At 45.3% G+C, this 24,986-nt stretch overlaps 1 protein-coding gene across 1 annotated transcript in view; it reads left to right on the top strand.

Annotated features, from left to right (window-relative positions):
• Positions 1 to 24,986, top strand: part of LOC130107907 (guanine nucleotide-binding protein G(i) subunit alpha-2-like) — a 122,474-nt gene that overhangs the window by 79,216 nt on the left and 18,272 nt on the right. The window contains exons 2-4 of the mRNA XM_056274706.1: positions 5,817 to 5,859; positions 17,710 to 17,851; positions 24,410 to 24,570. Of these exons, the coding sequence (XP_056130681.1) occupies positions 5,817 to 5,859; positions 17,710 to 17,851; positions 24,410 to 24,570 (346 nt within the window). The remainder of the gene's footprint in view (positions 1 to 5,816; positions 5,860 to 17,709; positions 17,852 to 24,409; positions 24,571 to 24,986) is intronic.

The raw sequence follows: 24,986 nt of genomic DNA, 5'->3' as shown, positions 1-24,986 counted from the left end.
TCAAGAACACGTGTCCAAACAACACAAAAACTACAAGAACACATATATCCAAACTACACAAAAACTACAAAAACACATATATCCAAACTACACAAAAACTACAAGAACACATATATCCAAACTACACAAAAACTACAAAAACACATATATCCAAACTACACAAAAACTACAAAAACACATATATCCAAACTACACAAAAACTACAAGAACACATATATCCAAACTACACAAAAACTACAAAAACACATCCAAACCTCAAGAACACATATATCCAAACTACACAAAAACTACAAAACACGTATATCCAAACTACACAAAAACTACAAAAACACATATATCCAACATATCAGCAAAAAAAAAATTCACTGTCCAAGAGAGCGAACACCAGGACGACTGTGGGAACTGCCGGTCTGCATGGGCTAGCAGTTAGCTCAGCCTGCCCGCTTCCGCATCCTGTCAGACCGCCCTCGGTGTTTCCTTCTCGGGTGCAGCTCTGATCAGGGCCGTGGTCCCTGGACCCACAGGACGCAGCAGACCAGGCTCTCCCGGCCGTCAAACGAAGACACAAACTTAGATGCAGACGTGGACCAAGACACAGCATGGACGGTACTGGGTGAGGCCACTGCAAACATTAATTCGTGCCGCCATCTTCCCACTCCGGAAGCAGAAGTATACCCTTCTGTCGTCCTTTCTGGGATAGATTTGATGTGTGTGTGTGTGTGTGTGTGTGTGTATGGTTGGGGGGGCGGGGCGTTGGGGATACATTTAAAAGCAACTGAAAAGGAACAAAATGTTCCCACTGTCCCCCAAAAGAATTTATTCAGCTCATATTAAAGCTCATACACTCACTGGCCACTTTATTAGGTACACCTTGCTAGTACCGGGTTGGACCCCCTTTTGCCTTCAGAACTGCCTTAATCCTTCGTGGCATAGTTTCAACAAGGTACTGGAAACATTCCTCAGAGAGTTTGGTCCATATTGACATGATAGCATCACGCAGTTGCTGCAGATTTGTCGGCTGCACATCCATGATGCGAATCTCCCGGTCCACCACATCCCAAAGGTGCTCTATTGGATTGAGATCTGGTGACTGTGGAGGCCATTTGAGTACAGTGAACTCATTGTCATGTTAAAGAAACCAGTCTGAGATGATTCGAGCTTTATGACATGGCGCGTTATCCTGCTGGAAGTAGCCATCAGAAGATGGGAACACTGTGGTCATAAAGGGATGGACATGGTCAGCAACAATACTCAGGTAGGCTGTGGCGTTGACATGATGCTCAATTGGTACTAAGGGGCCCAAAGTATGCCAAGAAAATATCCCCCACACCATTACACCACCACCACCAGCCTGAACCGTTGATACAAGGCAGGATGGATCCATGCTTTCATGTTGTTGACGCCAAATTCTGACCCTACCATCTGAATGTCGCAGCAGAAATCGAGACTCATCAGACCAGGCAACATTTTTCCAATCTTCTATTGTCCAATTTTGGTGAGCCTGTGCGAATTGTAGCCTCAGTTTCCTGTTCTTAGCTGACGGGAGTGGCACCCGGTGTGGTCTTCTGCTGCTGTAGCCCATCTGCCTCAAGGTTCGACGTGTTGTGCGTTCAGAGATGCTCTTCTGCATACCTCGGTTGTAATGAGTGAATGAGTGGTTATTTGAGTTACTATTGCCTTTCTGTCAGCTCGAACCAGTCTGGCCAGTCTCCTCTGACCTCTGGCATCAACAAGGCATTTTCGCCCACAGAACTGCCGCTCACTGGATATTTTCTCTTTTTCGGACCATTCTCTGTAAACCCTAGAGATGGTTGTGCGTGAAAATCCCAGTAGATCAGCAGTTTCTGAAATACTCAGAGCAGCCCGTCTGGCACCAACAACCATGCCACATTCAAAGTCACTTAAATCACCTTTTTTCCCCATTCTGATGCTCGGTTTGAACTGCAGCAGATCGTCTTGACCATGTCTGTATGCCTAAATGCATTGAGTTGCTGCCATGTGATTGGCTGATTAGAAATTTGCGTTAACGAGCAGTTGGACAGGTGTGCCTAATAAAGTGGCCGGTGAGTGTATATATTCACTGTCAGCCCCTTATTGTTTGCTGGCAAGTTTAAAATATTAAAGATACTCGGTGCACTCGTAGGTTGTACCTTTTGTGTGTGTGTGTGTGTGTGTGTGTGTGTGTGTGTGTGTGTGTGTGTGTGTGTGCGTGTGCATAGAGGATTGTGGCGCTGAAATATTGATACTGTGGAATACCACAGAAGTACACCACGGTTAAACCAGCACACTTAGAATAACGATCTAAATTTCTATTCCATTTGACGGTCCAGTTGCGTCACTATGCCGGGCCCGACAGCGCCGCTCGTCTTTGTGCGGCCCGTGTGCCGTGTGGGAGTAGGCGAGTGTCAATATGGCTGTCCCGTTGATTTCCTGCGGTGTGTAGCACACCGGTCATTGGGTAAATACACTCGTAAACGCACTGGCGAGCTTCGCCGGTTAGTCTAAAGACGAGCAGCAGCTCCAGGAGTGAAGTGTTGGATGGTGGTGGAGTAAACAGACGTGTGTTAAGCGGAGTGGCGCTGGCAGCCAGGCACACAGGAAGGCTTCACCTCTCGTTTCTCTTCCCCGGTTGCATCATGTTCACTGCACAAACTCCCAAGGGCATGTTTACAACTATCAATTCAGCATACGCTCTTCGTGTGTGTGTGTGTGTGTGTGTGTGTGTGTGTGTGTGTGTGTGTGTGTGTGTGTGTGTGTGTGTGTGTGTTGTGAGAGAGCAGCAGACTGGCTGGACTCTGGTTAGTCATACTAGTGTGTTGGAGTCTATGAACTCTTAAAATGTGTGTGTTGGCAGTTTCGCTGTGGACATGCGTACCTGTTGCTTAAACAGAGGCTCCAGGGACACACTCGGTTTCATCTACCTGTCTGTCCGACCCCCTCCTCCCTTTACAAGTATTGGATTATGATTTGAGGTTTGGAAGACAGTGTTGGGTCTTTGTCACTGACACCCTGAAACAGGGCTTCATAAATACGACTATACACAGTTCATGTCCTGCCCCATGCCCGCTTCCGGCGTGGGAAGATGGCGGCGTGAATTCCTGTGTGCGGCGGCCTCACCCAGTACCAGTGTGGGAAGATGGCGGCGGCCTCACCCAGTACCAGTGTGGGAAGATGGCGGCGGCCTCACCCTGTACCGTCCATGCAGTGTCTTTGTCCACGTCTGCATCTAAGTTTGTGTCTTGGTTTGACGGCTGGGAGAGCTGGCGCTGGATCGGCTGGGAGAGCCTGGTCTGCTGCGTCCTGTGGGCCCAGGGACCACGGCCCTGCCTGGAGCTGTGCCTGAGGAGGACACACCGAGGGCGGTCTGACGGGACGCGGAAGCGGGGCAGGCTAAGCTAACTGCTAGCCCATGCAGACCGGCAGTTCTGACAGTCATCCTGGCTGGCGTTTGTTCCCTTGGACAGTGATTTATTTGTTGTTGTTGTTGTTGTTTAGATATATGTGTTAGTTTAGATATATGTGTTCTTGTAGTTCTTGCAGTTTTTGTCGTTGTGTTGCACTGCTGTGGGCTGGGAGAAACGATATTTCAAGTTCCTGATTTTTGATGCCCGATTCCTGTCCTCAGGGTTTTCCCCGGTGTGTTAGGGGCTGGGACACCAAAGTTTGACCCGGTGTGCTACAAAAAAGCAACTTTTGTCACTAATAATTTCTCTTTTTTTAGTTAATTCATGCAGTCCCTACAATTCCATTTGATCCTACGGAATTAGACTATGTAAAATATGCACCACGACCCAGCTGCATCCAGACCATTCAGATTCAAGGCAATCTCCTGCACAAAACATTTTCAGCAGATGCCCATTTCTAGATTTACTATATCTTTGGCAGCCACATGACAGCATTTTCTAGCCAAGTGAGATGTAGCCGATGCCTGACTGGCACAACACGGATTTCATTCGAAACAATTATTCTGTCTACTTATTGACAAAATGAATAAATCTGTGCAAACACAGTTGCAGAAAAAAACGTTTTCTATTGTTTGCTTGGGCGTCTCGACTACTTCCCACTCCATTCAACAGGGAATCTATTTACAATTTCAATTTCGCACTCGAGGCATGGTGCCAGAGAGTCTCTCTTTCTTTTTCTTTGCTTCTGCCCATCGATTTGGGACGCATATTGTGCCGCGGGAGATGTGTGCAGGGTATCTATTCACAACGGGATCAGGAGAGGTAGCTTAAAAATGGGGGAAGTGTTTCTCGTGTAGGGCGGCACGGTGGTGCAGTGGGTAGTGCGGTCGCCTCACAGCAAGAAGGTCCTGGGTTCGAGCCCCAGTATAGTCATCCCGGGTCGTACTCTGTGTGGAGTTTGCATGTTCTCCCCGTATCTGCATGGGTTTCCTGTGGGTGCTCCGGTTTCCTCTCACAGTCCAGAGACATGTAGGACAGGTGACTCGGCCGTACTAAGTTGTCCCTAGGTGTGAATGTATGTATGTGTGTGTGTGTGTGTGTGTGTGTGTGTGTGTGTGTGTGTGTGTGTGTGTGTGTGTGTGTGTGTGTGTCGGCCCTGTGTGATGGCCTGGCGGCCTGTCCAGGGTGTCTCCCCACCTGCCGCCCAGTGAATGCTAGGATAGGCTCCAGCCTCCCCGCAACCCTGGGAGCAGGATAAGCGGTTGGGATGATGGATGGGTGTTTCTCGTGTCTCTGAGGTGAGCTATCTAGTGTGCCTCGGAGACGAGGACCCGTAATGGAGAATGTAGCAGTGTGAGTGTTTAACACCCAGTGCACTAGCTAGAGTATGGGTACTGCTGGAGGGAAAGCATAATACATTAGTAGACACTAATAAATGTCTCATAAATGCTCAGTCATTCCAAGTCTTACATGTCAGTTCCTCTTCAACAGGTCTGCACCACAACCACGCGTTCTCTTCTCGCTCAGAATGGCTGAGTTTCAGATCGTAATTCGTATTCTCCCCTCTCCCTCTGTGAGTTCTCTCAGTTCGTACACAATGAGGGGAGTGTGGGCCGACAGCTGCCAGTACAATCTCTCTCAGCCCAGTGGAGCCCCTGGAGGTTCTGTGTGCTTGTGCGCCCCGCATAGCATTCCGAGTGTCGAACCCCGGGAAGGCTGTTAGCTGGGCGAGTGTGAATGGAGAGTGCACCGTCACCCCTGGCTGTGTGTGTGTGTGTGTGTGTGTGTGTGTGTGTGTGTGTGTGTGGTATTCTCTGAAATTCCTTGTGGCAGATGAGTGCTCCGGCACTCTCCGGCTACTGGAATAAACACAGCAGTGGATAAGAAAAGTGCATATCCTGCCAGCACATGTACTTAGACATTTCCATGAAAACACTGATGATAATAAACTGACTTGTCTCATAGGCAGAGGAGGAGAAAGCAGTGATGATTTGCGTGTGGGGGGTGGGGTTGCATTTTGCATTTTGGCACTGAGCAATTACGGGTCGAAGGAACAAAATATATGAAAGTGTATGAGAAGATGATGCACTACAGTAAGGCCTCCCAGGCACCTTGATACTACCGATGACATGCAGGCCGAAGATGGACGCGACTGTTGGGCTGTAACTAGAGAGGCAAGCAGACTCGGTTTGGAGTGGGGGGGGTAGAGGGTAGAGGGAGAGATGAGAGAGAGAGGAAGAGAAGAACTCTTCTCTCTAGCTAAGCTGGAGCCTTGCTGGGGGGGGGGGCAAGAGGGGGAGGGTGAAAGTCGAGGCTCCAGATGTGAGGCGGCCTCACTCGCTGCCTGTTTACATTTCTTAGCCAACGGGTGCGTATTTTTAACCTCTCTGCCTGTTTTTGTTCTCTCTGCAGGTGCCGGGGAGTCGGGGAAGAGCACCATTGTGAAGCAGATGAAGTGAGTTGGCTCCCACATTGTTCCCGTCTCACTTGTTGCCCGAGGAGTTTAGCACATTATTTCAGCAAGACTGAGATTTCTTTTCCAACAAGAGTAATTAGATTACTGCCGGTGGAACCTCGTTGACACAATGGGACATGTGAAGGGTTCGCCATCTGCCACAACATAAACAAACACTTAAACCAGAAACACAGGCCCGCTGTGTGGACCTCTCTGATATTGGGAAACACTTTCTCATGACTATACTGTGGTCCTCTAATACTTAGTTGATGCATTTTGGACACAACAGAAGAAAAAGAAAAAAAAATGTTTGTAGCTGATAATAGCCACATAAAACAACTTTTTAAAGTGCCAGTAATTATGATTGCTGATCTGCCCTAGTCTACTAGGTCTGTAGCATCCACATGTAAGGAATGCAGACACCAGATACAGGCTGCAGACCGCTAGTTGCGCATCAGATTTAGTTCTTACCAAGACACACCCTGTTTAGTTGTGTTATGGATGCACCCCCCCCCCCCCCACACACACACACACACTATCTCACTGAGCAGTACAGCTGATAATGTATGGGGGATGTTGCTTCGCTGATGAATCCAATCTTATTGCAAGCTGATACAGTGTGTGTAGATGAATGTTGGCCCAGTTAGTATGGTGCTGCTTGGCTCCGGGCCAGCTGGCTGGAAATTGGCCATTCTTATACAGACAATGCACTATCAGCATTTAGATGATCAATGGCTTGAGAAAACAACCGTTAAGTCATTGGTTAGATTGACTGGCGCTGAGGCATAGTTAGTGCAGAAGCCAGATTTTCTCATATGAGATAATTAAGACACTGATCAATATCTGGGTAGTTGTGGGGAACAGCTGATGAGTTAGCAATGCTACTGGTCTGTTACTGGCTTTTAGCATTGAAAAATTACAAATTAATTATTTTCTTGTTGCAGTTGACATGACATAAATTGACAGCAGAGGCAGCTGTAACCAATTTGCTAATGTTCTGATGTAAAGGGTATTTGTCAGGTGACATTTTAAAATTGTGTGGCAAGGATGAATGAGTGTGACCCCTGTTAGGATCTGTCTTTCTCTCTAAGTCCTTTGCTTTACTCGGCTCAGCCTCCCCTTGTGTGTACATCAAAACACTGCTAAAATCTCGTCTATTCTGTCTGTGTCGCTTTACTCCTGGCCCATCTCTGACACGCACCTCCACTGTCCTTGGAAGTTGAAGTAGTAGAGGATGGAGCTAAACCCACATGTCTAAAGCTGATGGTCATGAACTTGTAGTTTGATGAAGTTCCTTGTCTAGGTGTGTAACATCACCCCAACACACTGAACTGTAAATCCCACTTTCACAAGCATGCATATTCATGTGCATATATACAGTATGTGTATGGTAAACAAATCCGAATTGGCACATAACACCCATAAAAACCAAACGTTAATGAACCACAAGGCAGTTAAGGATGCAAGATCAGTGTACGTCTCTGAATTCATATCTAGAAATAACCACAGTCCTAAAGTTCTGTTTAGGGTAAGGGATTGTTATTAGTGGTCCCTCCACTTCTTTTTTGAAACTGATGTTAGGCTGTCTGAGAAATGTCTCAATCATTTTGTAAATAAGGTGGAGAATGTCAGGTCCCAAATCCAGCCTGGCCCTTACATTCTTTCCATTCCCCATGTTAATTCTACCTCTTATCCCAGGTTCAACCAATTGCAATTTCAGTGTTAGACCGTACAGTCTCCAATATGAACTCCTCCTCCTGTATCTTAGACATCATTCCCATTAAGCTGCTCAAAGGGGTATTTTAACTATCAGCCCCTTTGGTCTGCAAATTCTTTATAATTCTCTGGCCTTTGGTTCTTTTCAAGAGACTTTTAAGCATGTCATTGTTAACCCATTGCTGAAGAAACCCAATTTCGACCCCCTGTCCTTAATTAACTACAGACCAATCTCCAAATTGACTTTTTTATCTAAGGTTCTGAAAAGAGTAATTTCATCTCAGTTAATTTCTTTTATGAACACTAATAATGTTATTAACAGTTTCCAGTCTGGTTTTAGAGCACTTCATAGTACCAAGACAGCTCTGGTTAAGGTCACTACTGACCAAATGCTGACTACAGATGGAGTGATTGCTTGATTTTGGTTCTTTTAGACTTAAGTGCTGCCTTGGACACAGTCGCCCACAGTATCCTCTTACATTACATAGAGACTTGGTTAGGCATCAAGGGCTCGGTTCTTAGTTTATTACGCTCTTACCTCTCCAACAGAACTTTTTCTTTTGTTCTGGGTAACTCTACTTCCTTGATGGCTAAGTTGAGTTGTGGTGATCCTCAAGGCTCAGTTCTTGGCCCACTTCTGTTTTCTATATACATGCTGCCCCTTGGCCAGGTCATTCAAAATTATGATGTGTTTTATCATTTTATCATTGACTCCCTGTTATATTTCGAATCGGTTTTAAAATGTTATTGCTCACTTTTAAGACCTTAAACGGTCAAGTCAATTTTATTTGTGTAGCCCAATATTACAAATTTGCCTCAGTGGACTTTATAGCAACACAACGTCTGGTCCTTAGACCCTAGCATCAGATAAGGAACAACTCCATAAAAAAAAAAAACCTTTAACGGATAAAAAAATACGAAGAAACCTCAGGGAGAGCAACAGAGGAGGGATCTCTCGCCCAAGACGGACAGACGTGCAATGGATATTGTGTTTACACAATTTACAGAATACAACATTGAAAGAGGATAACAGAATTAGACAATTCATGAAGAATATGATGAGAAGGATGCCAGGCAGTGTCCAGACGCCACCGGAACAGCCTGGGACCCGAGCCACGCGACCACCATCACTATGTAGATATTAGTGTTCCTGTAGTTGTTGGATATGTGTTTTTGTCTTCCAGTTGCACTGCTGTGGGCTGGGGGAAACGATATTTCATTTCATGTTATGTACTCAAGTACATGAAATGAAATGTCAATTAAAGTAGTCCTAATTCCTGATGTAGACACAAACCCCCCCCCCCAAAAAAAACCAAACACACATTAGTCACACATCTGAGTGAGAGAGGGGTATAACATTGAGACAGGATAACACAATTATATGGATTTATAAGATATATAAAAAGAAAATGTGAGGAGGGGGATGACCAGAAGTATCTTGGTGCACACGAGGGAGACTCACATCACACCATTCGCACACAGAAGAAGAGAAAGGAGAAAACATTCAGAGAGAGAGAAAAGACATGTGAGAAGAGAACAGCTTGCAATAGTCAATAATCTATACTCTATCATCTCGTTGGCAGGAGAGTGCTAGGTAAACCGAGACAGAAACCGACCCGCCATGCAGTACAGGTTGTGAGGCACTCAAAGGCAAATAAATGTAGGCTAAGGGAAATAGATGAGTATTAAGTTTGGATTTCAAGGACTCAACAGACTTATTGTCTGATGGCAGCCAGGCAGGTTATTCCACAAGAACGGTGCCTGACAGGAAAAGGCCCTGCCACCAGCTGACTTCTTTTTAACTTTGGGTACACACAGGAGCCCTGTATTTTGAGAGCGAAAAGCTCGAGATGGAATGTAGGGTTTAAGGAGATCAGACAGGTAAGATGGGGCCAGCCCATTTAGGATTTTATAAGTCAGCAGAAGCACCTTGAAGTCTGATCTAACATGGATAGGAAGCCAGTGAAGGGATGCAAGAATTTGTGTAATATGGTAAAATTTTATAGTTAGGCAGCAGACCTGAAAACAGAACATTACAATAATCAGGAATCAGGAAGCAATTTATTGTCATCTCATTCATGTACTTGCGTACATAAAAGAGACGAAATTTAATTTCTCCCAGCCCACAGCAGTGCAACACAAAGGACAAAAAACCTATCCAAAACAAAACGACACCACCAAAAACAGAGAGAACAAAGCAAAAAACAAAATAAAAAACAAAAAAAAAAGAGTCAACAACACAGTCCATTCAGTAAATTTGCAACACAGTCCAAAAAACTTTACTGTCCAGAGAGCAAACACCAGCCAGGATGACTGTCGGAACTGCTGGTCTGCACGGGCCAGCAGTCGGCCCGGTCTGCCCAGCTTCTGCATCGGCACCCTTGGCGTTTCCACCTCAGGCACAGCTCCAGGCAAGGACCGCGGTCTCTGGGCCTACAGGACGCAGCAGACCAGGCTCCCCTAACTGATCCAACACCACCTCTCCCAGCCCGACACACCTCTCCCGCACTCCACATGATGACACACTTGCAGACACAGACAGAAACACTGCAGAGTTGATGCTAGGCAGGGACCCCACCAGACCGCCTTCGGTGCTATCGAAACTGCCCGTCTGCATGGGCCAGCAGTTAGCTTAGCCTGCCCCATTTACACTTCCTGTCAGATCGCCCTCAGTGTTTCCTGCTCGGGCACAGCTTCAGGCAGGGCTGTGGTCCCTCGGCTCATAGGAGGCAGCAGACCAAGCTCTCCCAGCCGATTCAACACCAGCACTCCCAGCCATCAAGCAAAATCGACGATCACAGACATGATTCTTGACACGATGACACAAACTCAGACATGGACAACAACACTGCATAGTTGACACTGGGTGAGGCCGCTGCAAATGCGAGCTCACATTGCCATCCTCCTTAATCAAGTCGTGGTAAAAAAATGCATGTATTAGAGTCTCTGTGTCAGACATGGACAGGAAAGACTGAATTTTAGCTGTGTTATGTAAGTGGAAAAAAGGTAGTCATGGGGATTTCTTTAATGTGCTTATCAAAGGAAAGGCTGGGATCAAATGTAACCCCGAGCTGTCGATTGTTATCGTTACTTGATCAAATTGGTGTCTGTTTAGCAGGGCCAATGACCAGCATCTCAGTTTTATCCTAATTTAAAAGCAGGACATTTAGTGACATCCAGTTTTTCACAGCAGCCAAGCAGGCCTCTAAATTAGTCATTTGAGTATGATCCTCAGCCCTTACAGGCACATACAGCTGAGTATCATCCAGATAGCAATGGAAATGTATTCCATGACTGTGTATAATTTGTCCAAGTGGTTAAATATAAAGAAAGAAAAGTAGAGAGCCAAGAACTGAGCCCCGAGGTACGCCATATTTAACGGCAGAGAATTTTTATGTGATATTACTATAGCAGACACAATGTGTTCTTCTAGATAAGTAGGACTTAAGCCGAGAGAGAGCTAAGCTAGAGACACCAAAATTACAATTTAATCTATCTAAAAGTATACAGTGATCAGTGGTGTCAAAGGCTGCACTCAGGTCCAGTAGTAGAAGCACAGAAGTGGAATCAGAGTCCATAGCTAGTAAAAGATCGTTCACCACTTTGGTCGGAGCAGTTTCAGTGGAGGGACAGACCCTGAAAGTCAATTGAAAAGGTTCATGTAGATAGTTTTCTTCTATGTGGGTCGAAAGTTGTTGATACACAACTCTCTCTAGTACTTTAGAGAAGAATGGAAGATTAGAGACTGGCCGATAGTTATTAAGAGACCCTGGATTGAAGTGCAGTTTTTTAAAGTAGAGGTTTAACCACAGCTGTCTTAAAACTGCAGGGAACAATGCCAGTAGTAAGATATAAATTAACAATGTCTAGCATTGTAGGTCCCAGGAAAGGTCAGAGGTCTTTAAAAAGTTTTGCTGGTATGGGGTAAAGTAAGCAAGTATTTGGTTTAGAAGCTGACACGAGCTTAGTCAAAGTATCAAGAGAGATAGTCTCAAAAGCTGTAATAACAGAGACTATCAGTGACTCATTATATAGATATGAATTTGGTAAGATAGGATCTGCAGGAGTAGCTGGAGTTGAAGAACTAATTTTGCTTATGATCTCATCAACCTTATTGCAGAAAAAGTCTAGAAATTCATGGGCCGTGAATGGTGAGCAGCTAAAAGACGGCTGCTTTTAAGTAAGTTTAGATACAGTGTCAAAGAGAAATCTGGGGTTGTGTTTATTAATATTGATTAGGCGAGAGTGAGAGTGCTTTTGCGGCAGATAAAGCACGCTTGTATTTAAATAAACACTCGTGCCAAGATTTCCGGTCTCCGGTAGGCCCCGCTTCAGAGCATGTCTCGTTGTTAAATCAGGGTGTAGGCCTCTTTAGTCGCCTAGCTCTGGTAGTGAGAGGTGCAACTGAATCGAGGAGACAGGAGAGGGCCACATTTAAGTCCCTAGTGAGATTTTCTACAGCCAGGCTCTACAGTGAAAGGAGCCAAGACTTCAGGCACCTGCTGGCCAGATGCAGCTACAGTGGGTGGACCAACGTTAAAAACAAAATAATCTACATGACATCAGAGATGCTATATGAGGAGTTGTTTTCACCGATAACACCGGTTAAAAAAAATATGACCGTAATTTAACAAAAGACATGACGGGCACAGTTAGGAATGGCAGGCACAGTACTTACATATATTTAATCTGTTGTGGGAGTGCTTTTAGTCGAATGCCTATGAAAACTCCCTTCTGGTAGACACGTAAGCAACGCTCCAAACACGGCAGCTTGATAACAATGAAATATTTAATTTAAAAAAGGCAGCTCACTGGGACTGTAGAGACAAGTGTGAATGGCTGGCTGTTAACAATTCATTTGACAATGATATATTTAGAAAAAAAGTCCTGCATAGCTTACCATTAAATAAATAAATCTGCATAGAGACAGGTTTTTCTGCAGAGATAAGCAGCAACCACACACACACACGCACACACACACACACACACACATCTTGCTCAACAATACTCGTCAAACACAATGTGTTTTACATCATCGTCTCTAAATCGAACCTTGCTTTTGTGGTTTGGTTGGCATGAAGGTAGACACAAACTCACTTTGCTGTAAGTGGAAATTATTGCCTCTAAAGGCAAAGTTGTTTAGGCTATGCAAATGGGCACATCCTATTTTGTATAGCCTAAACAACTTTGCAAATTAGATTAGATTAAATTAATTTGCAAACGACTATTGCTGATTTTCCCAGCCCTTTTGAGTGGGTAAATCAGTGTATATTTCAGCCAGGGGTTTGCAGTGATTGTCAGGTGTATTTTTGTCAACAATTCATATGTGGCTACGAGCCGCTGTTAATACAAAACAGAGATATGTACCTTATTTACACTTTCATTGCTTTTTGTTTTTCTTTGTTTGTACCTACAAGCTCGGTGCAAAGAAGGTCCACACTTTAGTGCTTTTGCTAACAAGCCACACCTTGTTGTGCATATCAACAGCCTGTCCACGTAGCCTGGCTCGTGTTTAGTTTTGGATTGAATGTATTGTTTGAACAGATTTGCATTTCAATGATATCCTGTTCACCCCGCTCAACAACTTGGTGTCCTGGTTGTGAGAGTCGGTTTGCTGTGCTGTGCTGTGCAGGGCCAGGGGGGCCCAGCACCTCAGGCTTTTTAGCCCTGTGCATCTTCCTCTCCCTCTCTCTGTCTGTCCTGCAAGCCACACTTGGGAACGTATTTGTCATAGTGTGTTCTCTAGCTAGTAGAGAGACCCAAGATGCTCCCTGTACCACAAGCAGACAGTACTTTAACTGCTGAGTGCATACATGTTAGGGGTGTAAGAAAATATCGATACACCCGAGTATCATGATCCACTGTATCGATTTTTAATTGTTTACACGTGAAGGTTCGTGACAAACATTTTGTGTCGCGTGTAACCCCACGGCCGTTAGATACCAGTGTTGTGATCTATCTTCAGCCATTTGACTCTTCCGCTCCAACCTGACAACGAAACCGAGACAGGAAGTAGCATAGGCACAAAGAACGCAGGCCTGTGAAACCGCAATATATCGCCTTTCTCACAGTATCGGGATATATCACGATATATTGAATCGTAACCCCTGTATCGTGATACGTATCATACTGCCAGATTCTTGCCAATACACAGCCCTAATACATGTACAACTAGGGATTTGCTGATGAATCCAATGAAAGCACAGATGATTAGTTCACAATAGGTCAACTTTTACCATGACACATAATAACTGGGACATGTTTTTGTTATTAAAATGTTGCTGTACCAGTTGCTCTCTATGATTAACAAGATAGCCTGGTGGTCAGAGTGGTTCTTACTCCTTCAGATTTGTTTCTCCCATGTGGCCATACCTGTCATGGTGTCCTAGAGCAGAATTATTACATCATTTATGCCTGCTCCTGGGCCACCATATAAGCTGGCTAACCTTGTGTCCCTGAGAAGGGCAAATTAAAAGAGAATGTAACTCTTGGATAATTGTCAAAAGCAGTCAGTTGAGTTTCCTTATATATCCTAAATCACAGCTACACTCTCGTAAGGCCTTTTCATTCACACCATGAAAAACAGACACAGTGAATGACGTTGGGTGAGACCCTTTCCTCAAAGGATGAGGAAACCCCACTCGGGGAAAAATATAGAAGAAACCTCAGCAAGAGCATCAGAGAAGGGATCCCTCTTCCAGGGCAGATCGGTATGTGGCAGTTGCCATGTGGGCAAGGTGCACAATGTTGTAGAAGATTTAGAAATAAAACACAGAAGAGAAACACTTAAGGGCTGCATTCAGCATAAGACTATGCAGAAACCAGTGAACATCCTTCCCAAACGTCAGGACAGAGAAGGACCAATCAAAAGCCACGGAGTCCATGAGAAAGAATGGAGCAAGTAGACTCAGATATGTAACCAACAATGAGAGGGGGGGTGGGGGGGGATCAATTTTATTTGTATAGCCCAATATCACAAATTACAAATTTGGCTCAGTGGGCTTAACAGCATCACAGCATCCTGTCCTTAGACAGGACAGGAGGTCCAGAGTGATCATGATGCGTAGCTGGAACTGCCACAAATGGTTAGAAATGGTCATGAATAAAAGACAAAACGAAAGGCAGACCGAGGCCTCTAGGGAGGCCAGGATCTAGGTAAATGGGAGTGTGGGTTGAGTGCAGACAGACTCTCTATCCCACCGTTTACCACAGTGCTTCAGGGCACACTATGCTTGGTGTGAAAGCCCCTTAAAGAAAACTCAAAAAGATTTTTTAATCTAAGCCCCATTTTCCTGTTTTCAGTGAAACCAAAGTGGCACAGTGGTTAGCGCTGTCGCCTCATAGCAAGAAGGTCCTGGGTTCAAACCCCGGGGTTGTCCAACCATGGGCTCATCCCAGGTTTACCTCTGTGTGGAGTTTGCATGTTCTCCCCGTGTCTGCGGTGGGTTTTCTCCGAGTGCTCCGGTTTCCCCCACCATCAAAAAGACATGCATGTTAGGGTTAATACTCCTGTCTGTGCCCCTGACAAAGACATGGCAAGACGAACTGGGGTTGGTCCCCGGGTGCTGCACGACGGCTGCCCACTGCTCCTAGCTACACAGCTAGGATGGGTTAAACGCAGAGCAGAATTCGCCCACGGGGATCAATAAAGTACCTCGATCTCAAGGGATAGGTAGCAAAATCTTTCAAATTGATTCCGTATTGAGCAAGATTGCTACATCTGAGTACGCGGTGGTGTAGCAGTCTAAGCATCGGCTTTGTGTCAATGCAGTTGCCCACTGGGGACCGGGGTTCGCGCCCCGGTCTCGTCAGATCCGACTATGGCCGGACTCGACGAAGCAGCGATATTGGTAACGCTGTCTTCAGGAGGGGGGTGGAGTCGGCTTGTGCTGTCACATGAATGCGTCTCTGGGTGTGTCGGAAAAAACAGTGGTTCGGCCTGGAGTCGCCTTGTCACGAAAGTGGCGAGACGTCTCCTTTGAGACTGCCGGCCGGAGAGATGCAGTTGGCGAATGCACGCAGTACGAGGGTGGGTGTTTGAATTAAAATAGGGATCGATTGGCCACTAAATTGGGAGAAAAAGGGAAAAAATCAGAAATAAAATTTAGAGAAAAAGATTGCTACATCTGACCGCTGCACACTAAGCTACAGTGTAGTCCTGAACCAAATAACATCCATGGAAAGAGCTCTTTTTTGGCATCAGCAGGGTCATAATGTTTTAAAAGTGTGTGAAAATACCTTTCACTAAAAAAAGACAATCCCAGTACAGTCAGTCAGTCAATGTTGTTTTGGACCTTTGTACATTTCTTTTTTTCACCTCTCATTCGACTCTCATGCCTTCACTGTTGTCTTGCAATAACTCCCTTCTTCATGTGATTACAAAGCAAGACTTCTGCTTTAGGTTAGAAATGGATTGATATCTATGTATGTATATATACATTTTCCTTGACTGGGAACAATATAATGTTTAAGGCTTTTTAGACAATTCAACTCAACATTCTGAGCCTGTAAGTGCCCAAAAGAAAAAGATCTTTTTTAGTCAATTTAAAGGATTCTGCTACCCATCCCTTGATTTGACAGTAATATGATAATTGGGTTTAGGTTATGAAATACCAGTTTTCCGTGGGCGTCTGGGTGGTGTGGCGGTCTATTCCGTTGACTACCAACACGGGGATCGCTGGTTAGAATCCCCGTGTTACCTCCGGCTTGGTCGGACGTCCCTCCAGACGCAATAGGCCGTGTCTGTGGGTGGGAAGCCGGATGTGGGTGTGTGTCCTGGTTGCTGCACTAGCACCTCCTCTGGTCGGTCAGGGCGCCTGTTCAGGGAGGGGGGGGGAACTGGGGGGAATAGCGTGATCCTCCCATGTGCTGCGTCCCCTTGGTGAAACTCCAAACTTCCCACTGTCAGGTGAAAAGAAGTGGCTGGCGACTCCATATGTATCGGAGGAGACATGTGGAGACATGCGGGGGTGGAGCTGCGATGGCGGTGGCTTGGAAGAGTGGGGTAATTGGCCGGATACAATTGGGGAGAAAAAGAGGGAAAAAACATTTTTAAAGAAGAAAAAAAAACAAACCTAAAATAGAAAGTAAGGAAATACCAGTTTTCCCTTTAGGGTTAATTTCAGCGTCTGCAGCTCTGGCCCCAGGTAGACGGCATGCCTCAGCTGGTGCTGTTAGTCTGATGTCGTGGGTAATGGAGTGTTTTATCGCTAGGGTGTGTCGTTTCGTAGTGCCTGGCGGTAGCAGAAGCAGGCTTGTCCACAGAGTTGCCAAGCAGAGTGGAGCAGTTGACAGCCACCCCCTTGCGAGCACTGCAACTCCACAGAACAGAGACGGGCCTTAGGGTCGGGCCCGAAACTATCGGAGTGTCTGTAACATCTAAAGTCATGGATTTAAGTTCCTCCAGTTAACGGACAGTTCTCTGTATTACAGACAGCCTGTCTAAAAGAAGAGCACAGTAAGCACGAGGCGTAATGACTTGCTCATTGTATTGGGAATAAAGCAGGAGCAGAAGTTACTGTAGTGGCAGTGCGGCTGTTGCACATGTTACACATGGATTTTATTAAACCCAGTCAAAACGGTGGTCGCCATAACCATACAAAAAGGAACCATATAGGCGTCCAGGTGGCGTGGCGTCCTGGTTGCTGCACTAGCGCCTCCTCTGGTCAGTAGGGGCACCTGTTCAGGGGGGAGGGGGAACTGGGGGGGGGGTAGCGTGATCCTCCCACGCGCTACGTCCCCCTGGTGAAACTCCTCACTGTCAGGTGAAAAGAAGCAGCTGGTGACTCCACATGTATCAGAGGAGGCATGTGGTAGTCTGCAGCCCTCCCCGGATCAGCAGAGTGGGTGGATCGGCAACCGGGACTGCTCGGAAGTGTGGGGTAATTGGCCAGATGCAACTGGGGAGACAAAAGCAGGGAAAAAATCTGAACCCCCCCCCCAAAGAAAAGGAACCATATAGCATACACGTGCTTTTGTAGCACTGCTGCTGTGACTAGTGAATAGAAACAGCGTTTTCTGCATTTTCATTGACATAAAGATCCATGATCTGTGGTCTCTTATTGGCCCCTTCTGATATCTGTATTAATTTGCACCCCCCCCCCATCTTCCTCCCCCTCTTTCTTCTGTTGTCAGGATCATCCATGAGGACGGCTATTCAGAGGATGAATGTAAGCAGTACAGAGCTGTGGTCTACAGCAACACAATCCAGTCCATTATGGCCATCATAAAAGCCATGGCCAACCTCAAGATTGACTATGAGGACTCTGCCAGAGCGGTACGTCTCTTACAAAAAAAAACTACAGTTAAACACTGGCACATACACATCTTGCAAATGCATATTACTCTCTCTCTTGTTTAGGAAAAAAAAATCAGTCATGATTTTCAGCAAAATCCACTTATCAGTCATAGTAGTCTGTGTGTCTCTGGAACAGCACCGGAATTGTGCAGAAAAGTCTGAATGTTAAGGCTTACTTTCTACTTTACCGAAAGGCTGCACCGTATAAGAAAATGCTAACAATGCTAATGCTGCATGTACCGTCATTTACATTCCCTGATCGTTCTTATTTTCCTCTGCGTTGTATAAAAAAAAATACGGATAATAATGCCAATGCTGTATTATTTGCATTTTCTTATGTAATGCAGCCTTCTCGAAAACCGAGAAGTCAAGTTTCCACATCCACGGATTTTCCAACAGCGGCATACAATTTCAGCATAATTTTCAGACGTCTGCCCATTATTACGGCTGCTAATGGAGTCTTATCCCTACAACGTTCATATAGAGAGACAACGTTGAAAATGGTGATTGTTTACCTCTAACAAAAAACAATGTTCGCTAAGGTGCTAATGATACTCGGAGAACTCTGCATGAGGGATTATCGCATCTGCTCTCCATTACAGCACACGTCCATCACCAGCAAAGACTTCCCCTCTTTCTGTCCATGTATCTACTCACATCTAGTCTTGTGTAGGCAGGAGCTGTTGAAATTAGGCTGCATACATCTCTCTCTCTCTCTCTCTCTCTCTCTCTCTCTCTCTCTCTCTCTCGTTCTCTGTTTCTACAAGGCTAGTTGGTCTGGGTTGCACTTGCTTAAAGATGGACTCCTGCAGTGCCGTGTGTCTTCTGTGTCCATGTGTATATGAGATATGAGACCATTGCTGCTCTGCCTTCCCCACTGGGCACTAGCACCACCAAGAGAGATGATAATATCTGATAATAGAAATAAAACACAGCTATTACTCTTTTTGGGGAAGACCCCCCCCCCCGTGCTTACAAACGAGATTTGTATTTTTGCGTTTTGTTACTTCATACACATTATGAAGTTTTTCAAAGCAGCAGAGGATGAGATAATCTCTTGGGTAAAGGTGAATTATTTAAATCATTTCAAGGAGGTTATTTAATTTTGAAGACATAAAGCGAGATGCTTGTTTTTATGTTGTCTAAAATGTGTGAACTGTTGGATGGTTCTGTTGGCTCTCTCAGTAAGATTTGTTTGTGGGTGATAACTTGGGAATTTTTGCATTAATCCCCGAGTCTTACAAAGCTCAGCCGTAACTCGTCCAGTAAATTGGGGTCCACAGTCAGATATTAAGAGCCAGGGAACACCGAGACATGTAAAAATTTCATCCTTTAGGATGGCAGCTATGCACTGTGCTTTACTGTCTTTCAGTGGAAACGTCTCCACCCACTTTGTAAAATAGTCTACCACGACCGGAGGGAAAATGTTCTTGTTTTTGCTTCGGGGGAATGGGCCCACGAGAGCCATCTCCAGAGTGCCCCCAGGTTCTGGTACTTCAGTGTACTGGAGAAAACGAGCAGGTTTCTTATTATCTGGATTATATTTTTGACAGGTAAGGCACTGTTGCACGTTCACCCATGCATCCTTTTGAACTGAGGGCCATCAAGCTACTTCAAGGATCCAGAGGAGAGTTTTTAGCCTGCCAAGATGACCACTTACTGGCCAAGCATGGAAATATTCAAGATATTTTGGAACTAGGCTTTGTGGTACCACCAAATGGCACTTGTCCCCTTCTCCTTCTGTAGGAGGCCATCGATATAGCATACCTTGCAATATCACGTAACCAATTCTGTCCAACCTACTTGGCGTTGTTTCCACTCGTTTTGCTAATGCACTAATCTTGGGATCTTCGTCTTGCTCTTTAGCTATATCTTCCCAAGAGGGAAGATCAACCAGGCTTGGAGATGTTGTCTGGAACTATACATATTGCAGGACAGCCCCCAGGTACTGACCTGGACAGTGCGTCTGGCACGATGTTCTGAAAACCGAGTAAGCCGTGGGGTGGTCTTAGGCTAGGTGAAAGCCCATGTCAGAGCCGCATGGTCGCTTTACGCATCAAAGTGACCCCCCTCCAGATAATGCCTCAATTTTTTCACTGCCACAACGGCAAAACATTCCTTTTCCAAGCTGAATTAGTGACATTCAGCTGCTCATAGTCCTCTAGATGCATATGTAACCATGCTGTCACCATCACCAGTTTGTTGTGTGAGCAATCCCACGTCACCGGCATCTGTATGGACTTGGAAAGTAAAGGCATGGTTGGGCTGTACTAAGATTCTTACATTCACCAAAGCGTTCTTCGGTTTTTCAAAACTTCTCTGGCATTCCTCTGTCCACTTCCATTGTACAGCCTTCTTCTTCAGTCTGTTCTGGGATGCAGCTAACTCAGCAAAATGGTCGATAAACTTGTGGCACCAACCCACTAGGCCTAGAAAGTAATGCGAGGTTTTGATATTATGAGGTACTGGATAGGTGGTGATAGCCAGAGTTTTTTCTGGATCCACCTGAACCCCTCTCTCTCTCTGACACAATATGATCCACAAACCTCAATTGTTGTTTAAAGAAAGAACACTTGGGCAGATTCAGAGTGAGGGTAGCCTGGTGAAGTTGACTCATTACCATGTGAAGATCCTTGATGTGTTGCTCTAGAGTGGGTGAGAAAACCGTGATGTCATCAGTGTAGCAGCAGCACGCTTTTTCGGGTGGTATGTGTCTTCCTCAAGCTTGGGTCTTCTACCAGAGGCATGGGAGTTTGAGGGTTCTGCGCAGTATCTTAGCTGTTCCTAGGACTGCACTCTTCTGGACAGAGACCTCAGATTTTGGTCCTGGAATCTGCTGGAGCTGCTCTCCCAGTTTGGGGGTCACAGCCCCTAGTGCTCCTATTACCTCTAGGACTACTGTGGATTTCACCTTTCACGTCCCATCTAGTTCTTCCCTCAGCCCTTGGTATTTCTCTAGCTTCTCATGCTCTTTCTTCCCGATGTTGCCGTCACTTGGGATTGCTCCATCGATCACTACTGCTGTCTTTTGTTCCTTGTTGACCACCACGATGTCTGGTTGGTTAGCCAGCACCTGTTTGTCAGTCTGGAACAGTCTGGAAGTCCCACAGGATCTTAGCTCTGCCATTCTCAACCTATATATATATATATGTCTGTATATATTTCACAAGTTTAATACTCCTCTCTCCTCAAAACTTCACTCCCCCACTCTTCCTAGTTGACCTTCGTTCTTGAGGGTTTTGGGAGAACACAGCTTTACATGGGAAGAGGGCTTCTTGAATATCTGGTGTGTGTCAGAATCGATTCAGACAGTGTGCCTGGGCCTGCTTGATGGATTCTGGGGGATATAGTGTAGCTCTGGCAGTATGCCATGAATTAATTTGCGATTGAAGCTACATCTTCCCGTGCAACCCGGAGTCTTGAAAGCTCTGGCCTATTTCACAAATTGTAATCAAATAGCCAAGACATATTTCTCACATAGCCGGAGGAGATAACCATCTACATTCAGCGCTGTCTCGGAATAATCATGTTACCCAGCTGTTTTCTGTGTTTGTGTTTGTGTTTAGAGAATGTCTGTAAGGCAGTACTCTTTATTTACTTGTGTAAGAAATAGGCAGCATTTGTTATTGCTTAAACATGGTAATTAGTGAGGACTAATAGTAAGTTAATGAGTAAACACAGCACTTCACTGCTCGCTGAAAGCTGCCATGTTAAGCTCTTGTTTACATAAGGCACGTAACATCGCACACACACAACACTCTCTCTCACACACTCACACTCATACTCTCTCTCTCGCTCTCGCTCTCTCTCTCTCTCTCTCTCTCTCTCTCTCTCTCTCTCTCACACACTCACAATCATACTCTCTCTCTCTCTCTCTCACACACTCACACTCATACTCTCTCTCTCTCTCTCTCTCACACACTCACACTCATACTCTCTCTCTCTCTCTCTCACACACTCACACTCTCTCTCTCTCTCTCTCTTTCACACACACACTCACATAGACTCTCTCTCTCACACACACACACACACACACATTCTCATCCTGGTTCAATAGGGAAATTTGACTGCTGAGGGGGAATAGGAAAATAAATAAATAAATAAGTAAGTCTATCTGAGTATAAGCCTACATTTCTTGGCCAAATAATACAAGCTGTTTGCCTCAGCGTCTCTTCAGGGTTATTACGGTCGTCTTATTTGTCCTCCTCTCAGCTGTGCTGCTGCAGATACAGCTGTCAGGTTACTGAGATGCTGCCGCATTAGCGGACTACTTCCCTAAGGCCAGCGTTATGGATGCTCATCACTTTTAAATGAAACGGGCTCCCACGTACTCGGAAGCCATTTCACGTGGCTATCTTGGCATAATTTATCCTCTGACTTCTCTACACGTAATGTTTTAACTGAGCCTCCCTTCTCTAAATGGCTTCTGGCATGACAGGCAGGCCTCCATTGTGGGATTGTTTCAGTGTTTGCACGGCAGAAAGCCATGGCATTCCTGCGGTCTTTCTTTTTTTGGGATATTGTACAGTGAAGCCTGACTATCTCTACGTTGCAGATTTCTTGTGCCCTACTTGTGAGTGACCTTGACTAGCAGAGATTTTGCCTCGAGGGTATTGTTTGTTTTGACCCTGGCTCCCTGTGCCCTCTTTTGACCCATGAGCTCCTGTTCAGCTGGCTGGGCTTCAAGTCAAATACACCCAGTATACAGTGCCCCCTGAAGGCCCATGTGTGGCTCCACATGTGGTCGACCATCTCTCTTAAATGGACATGGTGACACGATGGCCTCGAGATTGTTTTCACTTCGGTCATGTAGGTGTACAAATCAAACAAAATGTGTCACATGAGTCAATAGTTAACATCTAGTAGACGGAACAAGGAGACATTAAAGTCACCCACCAGTGGAACAGTTTATTTTATTGTTTTTGTGGAAGCGCAACAAACACTGCAAAACAGAATATTAGGACAGCACGTTTTATTATTGTTAAAAAATAAGAATAAAAAATATTATTTTTATTATTTAATTAATAATTAAATGTTATTATTTAATAATTAAATAATAATAATTATGGGCGGCACGGTGGCGCAGTGGTTAGTGCGGTCGCCTCACAGCAGAAGGTCCTGGGTTCGAGCCCCGGGGTAGTCCAACCTTGGTGGGTCACCCCGGGTCATCCTCTGTGTGAAGTTTGCATGTTCTGCCTGTGTCTATGTTGGTTTCCTCCGGGTGCTCCGGTTTCCTCCCACAGTCCAAAGACATGTAGGTCAGGTGAATTGGCGGTACTAATGAATGGGTGTGTGTGTGTGTGTGTGTGTGTGTGTGTCGGCCCTGTGATAGCCTGGCGGCCTGTCCAGAGTGTCTCCCTGCTTGCTGCCCAATGACTGCTGGAGTAGGCTCCAGCATCCCCGCCACCCTGAGAGCAGGATAAGCGGTTAAGACAATGGATGGATGGATAATAATAATTGTTTAACAGTAATTAAATAATTGTTATTTAATTAATGTTTTTTTAATTATTAATTATTATTTAATTAGGGATTAATTCTTAATTATTAAGAATGACATCCATCCATTATCCAAGCTGCTTATCCTGCTCTCAGGGTCGCGGGGATGCCGGGTCCCAGCAGTCGGGGAAACACCCTGCACAGGCCGCCAGCCCATCACTGGGCATAACCTCTAAGTGTACTCTATATTTCCTAAAGAGTAAACAATTAGATCTCGTTTAACATCAGTAACTGTAAAATCTCATTACCAACAAGAACATAGTAGTCTAAAGTTTCAGAGAACCATGGTTACTAAAATAACCTCTAACTCACAATTTAAAACGAATACCAAAATATTTCCTTCTTTCACAAGGCAATTGGCATAAATTGGCTACACCGACACCAGAAAAAAAACAAACAAACAAACACGTGCTTTGTGCCCTGCATCATGCAATGGCAACCTAGTCTTATGCACAAAACATTTTAACAATTAACAGTGGTATTAAGAAAGACAGCTAGCACTAACAATTGTCAATGATATTGTGCTCGTTCCTCTAACAGATCTACTGTGTTATTAGCTGAAGCTGTATTCATCCTGCTGTGCTTACACCACATCGTACCAAGACAAGCCTGCCATGTTTTTAACCTTTACATGGTTTTTAACCTGGAGATGTTAGCAACCTCACCAAAATGACCCAGGGTTTAGTTACTCTTTAAAGACTGCAATGGTGTAAAGACAAGGACGGTGTACTTCTGAGTTTCAGTCTCGCGGCAAAATGCCCTACGTGGAAGTGTAACTGGAGAAGTTGTGATCATTGTCACCGTTGCTGCTTGACGGACTCAGTTTTTAGAATCCCTTGCCAATCACAGCATGATGCCCCCGTAATGTTATACAGGCATTCACTGCAGCGGCATACTTGGTATCATCCTTTCCTATTTAAGTGAAGTAATGGCAAGAGATGACATGCATTTTCTCTTTTCGGTTCTCTTTTCTTACTCACTGACCTCGTGCTCGTTGCGTGCATGTATGTGCATGCTTGTGTCTCTTTCTTCCCCTGTCAGGATGATGCCCGCCAACTGTTTGCCTTGTCAGCAGCGGCAGAGGAGCAGGGCATCCTGCCGGAGGACCTGTCCAACGTCATCCAGCGGCTGTGGGCTGACGGTGGTGTCCAGGGCTGCTTCACACGGGCCCGCGAGTACCAGCTCAACGATTCAGCAGCCTAGTGAGTGAATAGTCAAGTTAATTTTATTTGTATAGCTCAGTATCACAAAGGGATTTTACAGCAACACATCATCCTGTCCTTAGCCCCTCCCTTCGGATAGGGAACAACTTCCTAAAAAAAAACCTTTAACAGGGAGAAAAATTAGGAAGACACCTCAGGGACAGCAACAGACGAGGGATCTCTCTCCCAAGACGGACAACGTGTGATGGATGTAGTGTGTACACAATAATTTACACAATACAACGTTGAAGGAGGATAACACAATTATAAGGCTGGGAACTGAGCGCTCGACCTACTCCCTCCCCAAGCGCATCGGACACTGCTGCGGGCTGCCCACATTCACGTCATGGGTCGGGACTCACCTCTTCAGACTTCATCTGTGATTTATGTGATTTATGATGTTTGTTTTTCTTTCC

Source organism: Lampris incognitus, chromosome 2, assembly GCF_029633865.1.
Source record: "Lampris incognitus isolate fLamInc1 chromosome 2, fLamInc1.hap2, whole genome shotgun sequence".
NCBI classification, from domain to species: domain Eukaryota; kingdom Metazoa; phylum Chordata; class Actinopteri; order Lampriformes; family Lampridae; genus Lampris; species Lampris incognitus.
The sequence above is the reverse complement of the archived record's forward strand: the minus strand, read 5'-3'. Positions and strand labels throughout refer to the sequence as shown.